The 16,000-nt window shown below is 41.7% G+C and overlaps 1 protein-coding gene across 1 annotated transcript in view; it reads right to left on the bottom strand.

The window, feature by feature from the left end:
* Positions 1-16,000, bottom strand: part of mettl13 (methyltransferase 13, eEF1A lysine and N-terminal methyltransferase) — a 38,901-nt gene that overhangs the window by 8,959 nt on the left and 13,942 nt on the right. Inside the window, exons 4-7 of the mRNA XM_073063583.1 lie at positions 9,449-9,648; positions 6,298-6,493; positions 4,897-5,076; positions 1,983-2,195 (exon numbers count right to left, since the gene is read on the bottom strand). Of these exons, the coding sequence (XP_072919684.1) occupies positions 1,983-2,195; positions 4,897-5,076; positions 6,298-6,493; positions 9,449-9,648 (789 nt within the window). The remainder of the gene's footprint in view (positions 1-1,982; positions 2,196-4,896; positions 5,077-6,297; positions 6,494-9,448; positions 9,649-16,000) is intronic.

Raw genomic sequence — 16,000 nt, 5'->3', positions numbered from 1 at the left:
TGCAATCACCACAACAAACACCAAATTATTCTGTTCATGACTGAAAATGCACCATTATACCCAATCCCAACAAAGATGTCAAGGAAATTTCTTGACACAGTTTATGAAAGAGACTACAGTATGCTCATTAAGGAATTGAAAGAATTTAGAATGGAAGACTGGGTTGCCCAACTCAGTTAATTTTCCATTTCAAACAGGCGTAAAAGATATCTAGGATATTAGTCGACTTTGACAAATGAATCCCCAGGGACAAAGAGAAAAACTGCACTCATTTGAAATGTACATCAGAGCCAACAACATGCAAGAAAATCTTTGATCTACAATTATTTCCCTGTTTAGTACACAGTGACTGTGTACATCTTAAAAGAATGTGGAAAGCAGCAAAATTTTCCATTACATGTCACCCTCCTAGAATTGGGATCTTCAACCAAAAATAAATGAAATGGAATAAAAGCTGAAGTGCATTTCACCGTCAGCGGAGTAAACACCGTGGATTGAATTAAATCCCAGAAGCAGGACAAGTTTTCCTTGAGTCCTGTTAAATTTAATAAGACAATCTAAGCTACGATTTTTGTCTCTGCTTCCTGGCCACAGCCTGTCACATTGAAAGACTCACAAGCTATCAGGTTATTCGCAATGAAGCTGGTGGTGGTGGCTTCATCCGTGCACCTGGATGGGATCTGCCCCTTGATTCAACAGAACTTACCTTGTTCTAAGAGACAAGTTTCATTGTTGGAGTAGATGGGAAGATACATGAAGCACACACTTGCTTACAAACAATTAACTTACATCCTATTCAGTATTGTTGGATGTGATGATATAGATAAACCCTAGTAAGCCAGCCGCCTGGTGCCAGAGCAGGAGATTTTCCAGACCATCAGATGTTATTTTGTTAATATTCCAAACATTTTTCAATTCAATTTTATAAAATGATGTTGCATGGTGACACTTCAGTGTGCCAATCAAGCATTAAGGCAGTCCAAGAGAAAATAAAGAAGACCAGATGTTTTTAATGGGAGTACAGGAATCAGCGCACGAGCTGGTGGAAGGGGATGCAGAAACCAAAGGTGGGGTGAGCAGACACTGTACACACCACCTGGTGAGCCAGATGCTAAAGCATCGGTTTTCTGAATAGTTTGTTAGCCGATTACTTATTATAGTACGAGAACTAACATTTGTATAGAACACCCCCACCAACACTCTGAAAGTCAGCAGATCTTATATTTCATAATTCAGCTGAGGGTTAAATAAACCCAAGAACATCTTCATCAAACAACTCAAAAATAGTGCCTGAGGATTTTGTTTACATTCACTTGAGATTGTAGGTGGGGCCCTGCTTAATAATTTTCAGTACAGCTTAACGCAGTCCCTCAGTACTGCTTTGGCATGTCAGCCTAAACTTTAGCGTTCAAATCCCCAGACCAGGATCTGAAATACAGGGTCTTCTGACTGGAAATGCAAGCTATTGACTGGGCCATACGTGACAAAAATGATGGCTAAGTGAGGTAGCCCTGCTACATTACAAAATCTGGAAGATCAATCAACCTCCAGTAGCTGGCTGGTGGACCCCAGCACCCTGACTCCATGACAACTCAAAGCTGGATCCCAATTTCTAAATATTTTTACATTTTGCCTGACTAAAATCCTCCCAGTCTGGGCATCATAATCCTTAAATAGGGAGGAGCAGAGGATTATCAAATCTTAACAGAAAGTAATTGCACCTAGAAATGTGATAATAAAGAAATCCCTGCGATGTTGATCAAAGTAGACTGGTGCTCCAATGCAGTACTGAGGGAGTGTTGCACTGTCTTCCAGAAGAGATGCAAGTGCCGACATACTCTCAAATGCTCAACTATTAATAGTTATTAATAGCACTTAAAGAAGATTCAGAAAAATTACATAAACATTAACAAGATGGATGAAAAATATTGGGAAAGGAATAAGTTGCTGCTTTGTAAATATTGGCAATCTACGTTTCTTACCTTCGTCTGCAAGCGTACGTATATAATGCAAGCCATCTGCCAGAATCACCTTCATTCGATTGTCCTGGGAAAATTCAAACCACCTAGTCGCGACCTCCAACATCTCAGGATCGATTTCGATGGCATCAATGGTCGATTGGGAGAAGAAGTCATGAATAAACAATGGAAGGCTCCCACCACCAAGGCCAATCACCAGCAGAGATACTGCAGCATCTGAAGTGGGTTAAGAGTGAAGACTGGGCATCGATATAACGTCACACAATGAAGCAAGCACATTTTAGACCAAGATCAAAATTGTATCACTCCAAGGGGAAACATTTCTATGCCATTCATCTCTTTTTATTATGAAAATTAGATAACACCTAAAGCTGCTTATATTTGCATCGGTTCTTCAATATAACAGGGACTTAATAGTCAGAGGGAGGGGAAACTAAAGAGCCACATTAAGTTCATGCAACTTAAACTCATTTCTAAAGCAGAGCAAAATCACGTCTGACAAAGTTACAGGTCCTGCAGCATTGTGGCCACATCTCAAACAATCTACTGAAAACACTAACAACTCAGCAAGGTCTCTGCAGCTGTAGCATTCTGCCAACACTGGCACTTCAAAGCAACTGGGAATGACAGCCCTTCAGAGACTCCTGACAGACCAACGGGCAATACAGTGACACAGCACATTTAGACTTCCACAATTCTTTAAGCTTAGCAAGCTCTTTATAGCGCGAGTGCAAGGAAATTCATACAACTGGAGTTAGTTTCTAAATGAAGAGAGCAAAATCAGAAATTATGCGTGGCCAGGATTCCAAAATTCCCCTCCTTTATCACCCAGGCACAAGCAATTCAGGGCTGCCGAGCAGTATCTCTTTAACAAGGGTAATGATTGCGGCTGTCAACATCATGCACATTCTGAAAATAAATAAAGAGAAACACAGCAGACTGGCCTAAGGGAAATGAATAAACACTCCTTTCCTGTCTCGCTTCTATCATTAGGCCTTCCAGCCACCTACTTATTATTGCTTATTAAGAATTAAATAAACAATCTGCTGCTGCTGGAAAGCTGAAAGAGCTCTTACAGATGCCATCTGACCTGAAATGTTAACATTTGTAGCTCTTCCCACAGATGCTGCCTGACGTGTGAATAGTTCTAGCGTTTTTTGCTTTTTGGTTATGTTCTGGCCTCCAGACCAGTAATCTAGTGACACTATCACCAAAGGTAATGGTAAAAGAGCATTCACCCCTAACTGCAAGGAACAATTTGTCTAAGCAGTTTTTGCTGGTGCCATATATCTGTTTTGCCCTTATTCCTTATCATTTGATAACAAAATACCCACTTTCACTTTATACCTCTGCAATTTAAAGTAAAAGATGTTTCGGGGTATCACCACATTGTGTACATAAATATTATTTTCCAATATAGAAGACCCAATGTAAAACTAACACATCAGGGAAGCACTTGGTAAATTATTAACGTGCCAAAGAAATAATCAGGAGACAACCTCAGGTGTTGCATCATCGTGAAACAGGACTCCTATCTCCAATTACAAACAAGAAAAAAACCTGCAGATGCTGGAAATCCAAGCAACACACACAAAATGCTAGAGGAACTCAGCAGGCCAGGCAGCATCTATAGAAAAAAGTATAGTCGATGTTTTGGGCCAAAACCCTTCCGCAGGACTGGAGAAAAAAAGCTGGGGAGTAGATTTAAAAGGTGGGGGGGAGGGGAGAAACTCCAGGTGATAGGTGAAGCCTGGAGGGGGAGGGATGAAGTGAAGAGCTGGGAAGTTGATTGGTGAAAGCCATGGAAGAAAGAAAAGGTGGGGGGAGCACCAGAGGGAGGCGATGGGTGGGCAAGGAGACATGGAGAAATGTCTGTTCCTTCTAACTCCATCTTATTTCTATCACTCTCATTTACTGATCCTTTCACCTCACCATAACCAACCATTTCCTAAATTAACTCTGTCCAGAAAAGAAAAGCCTGGACATCTATATCAGTATCTCATCTCCTTAAACCTCCCTTTAAAACCACATTGACCAAGTTACAAATTATGAAGAAAGCATAGCAGCACCTCTGCTTCCTTAGGAATTGGCAATAATTTGGCATGGCATCTAAAACTTCGACAAACTTCTATAGATACGCAGCGGACAGTATATTGACTGGCTGCATCACAGCCTGGTATGGAAACACCAATCCCATTGAATGGAAAATCCTACAAAAAGTAGTGGATATGGCCCAGCCCATCAGAGGTAAAGCCCTCTGCACCATTAAGTACACCTACATGAAATGCTGTTGCAAGGAAGTAGCATCCATCGTCAGGGACCCCCACCACCCAGGACATGCTCCCTCATCGCTGCTGCCATCGGGAAGAAGGTGCAGGAGCCTCAGGACTCTCAACACCAGGTTCAAGATTAGTTATTACCCCTCAACCATCAGGCTTCTTGAACCAAAGGGGATAACTTCACTCACCTTCACTTGCCCCATCATTGAAATGTTCCCACAACTTTTTGACTCACTTTCAAGAACTCTTCATCTCATGTTCTCGATATTTATTGTTTATTTATTATTATTATTTCTTCCTTTTTGCCTTTTCACTATTTGTTGTCTTTTGCACACTGGTTGAACTACCAAGTTGATGCAGTCCTTCATTAATTCTGTTATGGTTATTATTCCATTATGGATTTATTGAGTATGCCCACAAGAAAATGAATTTCAGGGCAGAATATGGTGACATATAAGTATTTCGAATATAAATTTGTTTTCAACTTTGAAATGTTTGACCATTCTTGTGATTGGTTCAGTGCTAATGTTGGCCCAATTATGCACTTTCAAAGCACAGAGGGTCATTTCACTACACTAAGGACACAATATAAATATTTACTGAATACTTATCCAATCCTTTCCATTTTTCTTTCTTACCTGCAAGAAAACCACCTTCGTTACTTAGTAGAGCCAAGCCAGCGATCATGGCTCGATGGTGATTGCAGCAGAGGTAGCTTTTGTCTATAGCCTGACCAAGCTTTGGACTCGAATTGCTCTCATCTTCCAAGCACGACTGTCCTTTCCTCTTGTCTTTTTTTTTCTTTTTATGTTTTGAAACTATTTGAGGAAAACAAAATAATATGAAGAAATTTTCAACACTCACCTTCAAGTGCTAATTAAAAACCAAATGTACGCAGTAACTTCCTTCGTGTTACTTTTCTTCTCATCCTTCCTGTAGGCGGGTGGGTTTTTAGCTCGAGGAGTTAAATTTAATGCAAGATTTTGAGTAGGCGATATTAGTTATCATCAAAATGAGAGCCCACTGTTGATGAGGTGGCAACACTGATACTGCACAACGCAGTCTGCTATTAAAAGGAAAACTGAAAATAAACTAGAGAGAACCCTCAGCTTTATCCATAAAATAAGCAGCGAAAATGTAAATACTGGGTGAAAGTATTTGGTCTGACAAGTATCGTGTTCTGAATTTGTCACCATTAGTTTGCAAAGCAGTCATGAGGATGGCTGCATTACCATTTCATATCAGCAAAACTGGAGATATGGAATAAAATTTGCTCTTATGCAATTCATGCAGGAAAAAAAGACACACACAAAGTGCCTTTCACAAACTCCACTGGTTTACCACGGGTAACGTCCGTCGCAGCCAGGTCTCAGTGAGAAGTCTCCTGAGGAATGTATCAAGTGAATTGGCTAGCCTTGGGGTTAGGCACGTGTTCATGCAGGGGTTCCTGTGAAAACTATTCCGCTTCTCACATGAACTTCGTCAATTGTTTGTATTTAATATGATTTCTCACCTACATTTTGCATATAGAGTATATTTTTCATATTTCTTACATGCAGCCCAGAGTCTATATCAACCCTCAGACCATTCCCCACAACCCATCCACTGCATCCCACCCCAATTCTCCCAAAATCCAAGTGCATTGGGGTAACATATGACCAACTAACCTATGAAATGGAATAATAATCTAAACTACTACCATTACTTCCTGAAATTCAGTTTTAAAGAAGGTTGGGTGAAGATTCCCACCGGCATTAAAGCTTTTCGTTCATTATGTCAGCACACAGAAAAACCATGCAAACGTTTAATTGCAAAGATAAAAGCAGCGTATATTCAGTATGCAGAACAAATGGACAGCAGCTGTCAATGTTCAATGCACAGTCAAGCAATGAAGCAACAAGTAATTTGACACCCTGGGAAAGAGGAATAATCTTGGATATTTTGTCTTTTCATTTATTCGTTCACGTCGCAGTTTTTCTATGGGCTAACAACACAGCAGCAGAGTTTTCTCAGCCTATAGCTAAACATGAAAAGGTTACCTGTCTTGGAAGCATTGTGCAATAATTTACCCTCCGACTGCACCACATTAACGTTGCTGAGGAATATCAGGTGCCGGTAAAAGTTGCCATCCTCTCCCTTTACATCTTCAATGACATACTCGCCACTAATGTCACTCACACCGCGATACTGGATGGTGCGAACCCCAATATCTCCACCGACTGAAAGAAATGGGACCTGCATAACAATGCAGTCATTAGGACAGAAATGCAGACAATCGCACACATGCATTGATCAACAACTCTGCCTTGGCTATCAAAGCTTGAAATTGTCAACCTATCAACACTGCACGTGGATAACAGGAAACCACATTGCTAGACATGTAACAAATCCAGGGAATTGGAAGTAATTCGGAAAATGTCTCACTCGGATGGTTGATGGTTGGGTTGAGTTGTTCTCCGATCTTGGCAATTTATTTGCAAACATTTCATCACCATGTGAGGAGATGTCATCAGTGCACTGCTGGCTGTGCTGTGTACACCGAATGCTTGGCCTTTACATACTTATCAATCAGCTGATTGTTTGCCATTTCAGAAACTCAATTGTGATATGGGGAGGAAATCTCGTCGCTGATTGGCTGTGTGGCTGCTGCAAATATTACGTCAGTCAAACCGGGAGAAAATTATCCACGAGGACACAAGAACATCAACTGGCTGTAAAGTGGCATGACCAACTGTCCCTAGTCTCTACCCACAAAGATTGAAAGGGACACAAATTCGACTGGGCATCAGTGCAACTCGTGGTACAATCAAACACGTGGCATGCAAGGGATTTCTGAGAAGCATGGTTTTTCCACAAACAATCCTGTAAACAAACACGTAGACCTTGATCCTATTTATGAGGCAATGCAGACAAAATTCCTGACCACAACACATGAAGTTCGCCACACAGCCAATCAGCGACAAGATTTCCTTCCCACATTACAACTGAGTTTCCGATACGGCGACCAATCAGCTGATTGATAAGTACATAGAGGCCAAGCATTCGGGGGACATAACATGATCAACAGCGTAATGATGACGTCTTCTATGGTGACAAAACGTTTGCAAGTAAATTGCCAAGATCGGAGAACAAGTCAACCCAAGTTCATGGAATGTCCACTGCTGCATACTGATATGCGGGCAAATCTTAAACCTCAGCAGCCTTTACAGGAGACAGCTCAAAAGCTATTAACTGGAAATACTCACCCACCAAAGAAACATGAGGCAATATTCAACCCGTCATGAGTCAAACAACAGTTTGATCAGAACTCTTTGAGAATTAAGTGTCAGGTGGATATGAGACTGCAGATGCTGGAATCTGAAGCAATGCACAAAAAGCTGGAGAGACTCAGCATGTCACCTAGTATCTTGGGACAGTCTCAAGATTCTCAATCTGAATTGGCGATTGTCCATTACCCTCCACACATGTTGCCTGGCCTGCTGAGTTCCTCCAGCTTTTTGTGTCTTCCACCAAATTCCAGGTGTTAAGCTTGGTAGCAACCTCCCTGGAACACCCACAATCAACCTTGATACCTCACACTGAAACAGGAGATGATAGATGTGAATGCAGCTGAGAAATTCAGACAACGTGGACAGTTGCCCTTCTCTCCCTACCCCGCAGTTGTCGCAGGAACTCACAAAATCTTATTGGAAGCTGGGAAATGGCCTTAGCCAGAACTCCAGCAGATGACTTTGGTTTTTGTATGGATTTAGAAATCTAACAAATTACAGCTAGAATCATAAATATGAGAAAGACTGGATGAACTAGGGTTGTTTCCTTCGGAACAGAGAGACTCAACTGAGGTGTAAAAGGTAACAATAGAATTAGAAAAGTACTTCCGATTTGCCTTGAGAGGCAAAAACCACGGGACATAAATTTCATGTTAGTGGTTGGTAAACTTATTTTACCCAGAGATTGTGGAACTTATTGCCTGAAAGAACAGAAGAAGCAGAAACCTTCATCACATTTAAACTGGACTTGAATGTCAACCTGAAGAGATTTACAAGGGCCACAAGTCTGGTGGTGGAAGATGGGATTAGACTGACTAACTCATTTTCAATAAATAAAGGCTCAGAGGGCAAATGTCATAAATTGTTTATGATTCTATTACCCTTTAACATTCAGGAGTCTTAAGATATTATGAGATTTATTCAATTCAGGAGGAGGAAAGAAAATTATTCAAAAAGCATCTTCTGATTACACAGTGCATCCTTCTAGGATGATCAAGATTAGAGACAAGAAATAATTACAGACAAAGTGTCTGGAAATCTTCATATTTCCAGTCAACAAAAGAGTGATTATACTATATATTAAGATGCTGAGACTTTTAATCACAAAACAGCAGAAAGTGTAACCCATAATTTCCATGTTCTGGAGATATAGCAATTTATTTGGAACTGCATTAGAATGTTCTTCATTCACAGACAAAAGATATTTATGTCTCCACTATAAATAGCATTCAAGACCTCACCATACCAAGATACTCCTGTCATTACCATATATGACCACAAGACGGATTATGTAGCAGTGCATAATATATCGGCTATAAATACACCCAGCTTTAAATCTAATGAACTCTTGATTGGGAATCAACTACAATTTGCTGCTCTAATCTTGGGATAAAAGGATTTGGGTTTTAAACTACACTCAATTTATCTTTGTGCAACATTTCACTCATCAAAACAAAACCCAGGCCATGGTTGTAGTTCTGATTTTTAGTTTTACAAAAGATTATTTCTAACATCTTTGAACCCGACAAGGAAAGGAACTGGGAGGAAACACTGGCTAAGAGGAAGGGAAGTGATTTAACAATCTCAAAAATCAGTAACTTTAAAAGAAAACTTTGCTGAACTCAAAGCAATCAAGGAGAAAACAAATTGGCATGTCTTCCAAAAAGATGAAAAAATTACCAATAACTAACTTCTAGGATAAGATGAATTACTCCACCTCTCAAATAGGCAAACCAGCCAGAAGAGCAAATCAGAGCCCTCAATTCACTGACCGTGTGCTTAACAAATTATTTCACTGAACCTTGCTCCTTTTCCCCTCAAGCTCAAAGCTAGTTACCAGCAAAGAGGACAATCAAGGAGTAGCTGCATCTCAGAAGCATCAGACCTGGAACTTGAACAACATATTGCAGGAAGTAGTTACCTGTTGACCTGGCGGAAGTCCATAAGGAGCGAACTCCATCACCTTCCCCGAAAGCTCCTCCTGAATGGCATCCATGCTCTGGTAGAGTTGGTCACGATGCAATGCCACCACCAACAGACGCTTGAATGCAGCAGTTTTGCCGAGCTGTCTCCGACCTTCGTCAGTTCCAAAGATCCATTCAGTCTCTCTGCCCTGTGGAACTATGAGGAAGCTATATTAAACCAGGGCAGAATGTGCTCAGTGGGTAACTTCCCCTCATCCACTGCAAACCCTACAACAGCCACACAGAAGGCACTTAATATACTGCATGAGTGACTGGACTACAGGTTTCAACAAGACAGTTTTTTACTGCTGGACCAAAGATAGTCCTGGAGTAGGGAGAATTTGGGGTTCACACCCTTTAACTATGTTGGAAATTCAAACCTGACCACAGCAGTTAACATTGCGGACACAGCCTTTGAAATCACACTTGGCCTCATCCATTTGAACCACAGAGGTTCAGAGAATGTCTTTGCTCCTTGTTCTGGGTCAATCTACTTATTTATACAATAACTTGTTACACAAGTTCTTGGGACATATAGGACACATAGGATTTTATCTATCACCCTTAAGGACCAAGGCTACATTTCGTACTTAGACCATAATGTATAGGAGACTAATTAGGCCACTCGGCCCATCCAGTCTGCTCTGCCATTCCATCATGCCTGATTATTATTCCTCACCCCATTCTCCTGCCTTTTCCCCGTAACCTTTGACGCCCTAATTAGCTAAGAACGTATCAACCTCTGCTTTAATTATAACAATGACTTTGCCTCCACAACAGTCCATGACAATGAATTCCACAGATTCACTACCCTCTTGCTGAAGCAATTCCCTCTCATCTCTGTTCTAAATGGACGTCCCTCTATTCTGAGGCTGTGTTTCAATGAGATCACCCCTCATTTTTAAAGAAAACAGTGAGTACAGGCCTAGAGCTATCAAACATGCCTTTGAAGTTAAACCTTTCATTGCTGGGATCATTCCCGAGTGCCAGGGCACCTTTTCATAGATAAATGGCTCACAATACTTCCAAGTGCAGTCCGACCAATGCCTCATAAAACCTCAGCATCACATTTTCCCTCTTGTATTTGAGTCCTCTCGAAATGAATGCTAACATTGCATTTGCCTTCTTCACCACCAACTCAACCAGCACGTTAACCTTTAGGGAATCCTGCACAAGGATTCCCAAATCTCTTTGCACCTCTGAATTTTGAATTTTCTTCCTGTATAGAAAATAGGCTACACCTTCATCCCTTCTGTTAAAGTGCATGACCATCTTCTTCCCTACACTATATTCTATCTGTCACTTTTTTGTCCATTTTCCCAATCTGTCTAGGTCCTTCTGCAGACTACCTGCTTCCTCAGTACTGCCTACCCCTCCACCTATCTTTATAACATCTGCAAACTTGGTCACAAAACCATCAATTCTCTCATCCAAATTGTCAACATATTAAAGTGAAATGAAGCGGTCCTATTACTAACCCCTGTAGAACACTACTTGTCACTACTAGCCAACCAGAATTAGCCCCCTTTCTCAGAATCTTCGCTTCCTGCCAATCAGCCAATCTTCTATCCATGTTAGTATCTTTCCAGTAATACCATGGGCTCTTACCTTGTTAAGCAGCCTCATGTGTGGCACCTTGTCAAAGGTCTTCTGAAAATTCAGGTAAACAACATCCATTAACTCTTGTCTATTCTGCCTAGTTATTTCCTCAAAAAATTCCAAAAAAATTGTCAAAGAAGATTTCCCCTTAATGAAACCATGCTGACATCACTATCAGGATAATTAGCCCATTTTTTTTTTCTTCTCCCTTCCTCATTTCTTAAAAAGTAGAGTGACATTTGCAATTTGCCAGTCCTCCCGGACCACTGCAGAATCCAGCGATTCTTAAGAATTCATTACTAACACCGTCACAATCTCTTCAGCCACCTCTTTCAGGACCCCAGGGTGTAGTCCATCAATTTATCTACCTTCAGACCTTTCAGCTTCCCCAAGCACCTTCTCCTTAGTAATAGTAACTACACTCACTTCTGCCCCGACACTCTCGAATATTAAGCACTCTCCCATCGGCTTCCACAGCGAAGACTGATGCAAAATGCTTATTAAGTTCATCCACCTTTTCTTTGTTCCCCCAGTACTACCGCTTCAGCGTAATTTTCCAGTAGAACCATATCCGCTCTTGCCTCTCTTTTACACATTATATATCTGAAAATAAACTTCAGTATTCTCTTTGATATTATTGGCTAGCTTACCTTCATACTTCATCTTTTCTCTCCTTTTTGTCGCCTTCTGTTTAAAAGCTTCTAACTTCCCACTAATCTTTGCTATACTCTACGCCCTCTCCTTTGCTTTTATGCTGTCATTGACTTCCCTCGTCAGCCACAGTTGCTTTATACTCCCATTAGAATACTTCATCTTTGTGATTAATTTATCCTGCGCCCTAAAATTGCCCCCAGAAACTCCAGCCATTGCTGTTCTACAGACACCCTGCTAGTATCCTCTTCTGATTAACTGGACAGCAAAGACACATACATCAGGATCCCTTATAGCTCGACATTTAACACCATCATCCCCACTGAACGAATCAGTGAACTCCAAGACCTGGGTCTCAATACTCCCTTGTGCAATTGGATCCTGGATTACCTCACTTGTAGACCCCAGTCAGTTCTGATTGGCAACAACATCTCCTCCACAATCTCCATTGGCACAGCAGCACCACAAAGATGTGTAGTTAGCCCCCTGCTCTGCTCAGTTTACACCTATGACTGGCTAAGCAGAGCTCCAACACCACCTACAAGTTTGCTGATGACACCACTGCTGTGGGCTGAATCAAAGGTGATGATGAATCAGCACACAGAAGGGAGATTGAAAATTTGGCTGCGTAGTGTAATAACAACCTCTCACTCAATGTCAAAAGACCAAGGGATTGGTTGTAGACTTCAGGAGAGGGAAACCAGAGGTCCATGAGCCAATAACCATCAGAAGAGGAGAGGGTCAGTAACTTCAAATTCCTGGATGTCACTATCTCAGAGGACATTTCCTGGACTCACCCTATAAATATAACTGTGAAGAAAGCTCGATAGCGCCTCTACTTCCTCAGGAGTCTGCAGATTTTTAGCAAGTCATCAGAAATCTAAGAAAACCTCGATAAATGTGTGCTTACTGGCTGCATTACAATCTGGTACAGGAAGACCAATGCCTTTGAGTGGAAAATCCTACAAAGGGCAGTGGATTTGGCCCAGTACATCACAGGTTAAACCCTCCAAACCATTGAGTACATCTACATGAAACATTGCCATAGAAAAGCAGCATCCATCATCAAAGATCTTCACCACCCAGGCCATGCTCTTTTCTCAGTGCTGCCATTAGGTAGAAGGTACAAGTGCCCCAGGACTCACACTACAAGGTTCAAGACAGTTACTACACTCATTTAAGGACTCTTTTATCTTGTTATTTCATGCTCTTTATTTATTGCTATTTACTTATTATCTGCATTTGCAGAGTTTGTTTACACTTTACAGCTCCTGATGTTTACAGTTTACAGATCCCATTTATAGTTACCATTCAACAGATTTGCTAAGTACACCCGCAGAAAAAGAATCTCCGCTTTGTATGTGGTGGCATGTATGTACTCTGATAATAAATTTTACTCTGAATTTTGGCCAGCTCATCTCTCACACCTTTGTAATTCCCTTTACCGTACTATAATAACGACACATCTGATTTAGCCTCTCCCTCTCAAAATGTAAGGTGAATTCTACCTTGTTAAGGTCACACAAGAGTTCCTTTACCTTAAGCTCCCAAGTGAAATCTGGTTCATTACACAACACCCAGTCCAAAATTGCCTTTCTCCTGGTGGGCTCAACCACAAGCTGCTCTCGAAAGCCACCTCACGCGCATTCTACAAATTCCCTCTCTTGGGATACACTACCAACCTAATCTTCCCAATCCACCTGCAAATTGACCATCGTAATATTGCCCTTATTACATGCCTTTCATATTTCCCATTGAAATTTATATCCCACACCCTGGCTACTATTTGGAGGCTTGTATATAACTCTCATCAGGGTCTTCTTACCTTTGCAGTTTATAATTCTACCTACAAAGTTTCTACATCTTCTGATCCCAACTTTCTAAAGATTTAATTTCATTTTTTACCAACAGAGCTATTCCACCCCCTCTGCCTGTTCTTTCAAAACAATGCATATCCTTGGATGTTCAGCTCACAATTATGATCTTCTTTCAGCCGTAACAGTGATGCCCACAACATCATACCTAACAATGTCTAACTGCACTATAAGATATTTACTTTATTCTGTATACTCTGTACATTCAGAAATAACATCTTCATCCTGTATTCATCACCCTTTTCAATTCTGCCCCCATGTTACACTTCAACTCATCCTACTGACTGCAATATTTCCCTATCATCCGCCTGTCCTTCCCACTACACACTGCATCTACTTATATACCAACTGCCCCAGCCTCAACCCTATCACTCTGGTTCCCATAACCCTGCCAAATTAGTTTAAACCCTCTCCACCAGCTCTAGCAAACCTGCCCGCAAGGATATTGGTCCCCCTCGGGTTCAGGTATAATGCATCCCTTTTGTACAGGTTATACCTTCCCCAGAAGAAATCCCAATGATCCAGAAATCTGCATCCCTGCACCACTTCCTCAGCTCCTCATTCATTTGTACTATCAACCTATCCCTGCTCTGACTAGCACATGGTACTGGGAGTAATCGAGAGATTACTACTTGGGAGGACCTGCTCTTCAACCTCTTCTCTAACTCCCTATACTAACTGCACAGGACCTCCTCCCCCTTTCTACCCATGTCATTGGTGTCAATGTACACCACGACCTCTGGCTACTCACACTCGCTCTTGAGAATCTTCTGCAGCCGCTCTGAGACATCCTGGACCCTTGCACCTGTAAGGTAATACACCACCCGAGCTTCTGTTTTCCGGCCACAGAATCTCCTGTCCATCCCCCAAACTATCAAGTCTCCTTTCACTTCCGCTCTGCCAACTTTACCCTTCCCTGCTGAATCTCAGAGCTGGGTTGGAGCTCGAGTCTCCAACCCTGGAGTTCTCAGGGTTGAAGAATCAAGAGCAATACAGCATAGATACGGGGTCTTCAGACCAATGAGTCCATGCCAAACACAGTGACCATCTACCTACTCCCAATTTCCAGCGTTCAATCATATCATTCTAAGCCTGCTCCTCCTGTACCTACAACTGCTCAGTTTTTGATTCTATTATACTTACCTCAACCTCTTCTTCTGGAAGTTTATTCCGTTAATTCATCACGCTCTGTGTGAAAAATTTATCCCTCAAGTCCCTTGTAAACCTTTCCCCTTTCATTCTAAAACTATACCTGATAGTTTTGGACTCCCCTACCCTGTTAGAAGTTTGTCAAAGTTTTAGATGACATGCCAAATCTTCACGAACTTCTAAGGAAGCAGAGGCTCTGCTGTGCTTTCATTATAATGGCACTTACATGCTGGACTCAGGACAGATACTACGAAACGATCACACCAACAAACTTAAAATTGCCGACCCTCTCCACCTCCATCAACCGAGGAGGACTGGCTTCCTCCTCCTGAAGTCAATGATCAACTTGGTCATGAGTAAAAAGTTGTTGTTGTGGCACCACTCAGCCAGATTTTCAATCTCCCCCCCCATATCCTGATTTGTCCAATGACAGTGGTGCCATTAGCAAAATTAAATATGGCACTGGAGCTGTGCTTAGCTTCACAATCATAAGTAAAAAATGAGCCGAGTAGGGGGCTAAGCACACGGCCATACAGTGCACCTGTGCGAATGAAAATTATGCAAGAAATGGTTTTGCCAATATAAACTGACGGATCTGCAAGTGAGGAAATCGGGGATCCAATTGCACAAGGAGGTACTGAGGCCAAATGAAGCTTATTGAATAGTTTTGAAAGGATGATAGCATTGAAAGCTAAGTAGTCGATGAACAGCATCCTGATAAATGCACCTTCGCAGTCCAGATCGTTCAGGGTCGAGTGAAGAGCCAACAAAATGGCATCTGCTGTTGACCTGCTGTGCCAGATCCAAGTCACTTCTCAGGCAGGAGTTGGTACGCTTCCTCACCAACCTCTCAAAGGACTTCATCAGTGTCAGTGTCACTGGACGATAGTCTTTGAGGCAGGTTACCACGTTCTTCTTAGGCACCAGTATAATTGCAGCCTGCTCGAAGCAGGTGGGTACCTCAGACTGCCAAAGCGAGATGTTAAAGATATCGGTAAACACTTTTAGCCAGTTGATCAGCACCAGTCCATCTTGCCTATGCTTCTCATAATTGTAAACATTCCAAGGAATCAAGACTCAGCCTGGCCAGCCTCTCCTTAAACTCAGGCAATCTAGTCCAACAACATCCTTGCAGATGTCTTCCATTTAACCACATTTTTCCTAGAACAGTGACCAGCGCGTAGGTTTAAGGTGAGAGGGGAAAAATTCAATCAAAACATGAGGGGCAACAAAAAG

The sequence above is a fragment of the Hemitrygon akajei genome, chromosome 12 (genome assembly GCF_048418815.1).
Source record: "Hemitrygon akajei chromosome 12, sHemAka1.3, whole genome shotgun sequence".
NCBI classification, from domain to species: Eukaryota; Metazoa; Chordata; class Chondrichthyes; order Myliobatiformes; family Dasyatidae; genus Hemitrygon; species Hemitrygon akajei.
The sequence above is the reverse complement of the archived record's forward strand: the minus strand, read 5'-3'. Positions and strand labels throughout refer to the sequence as shown.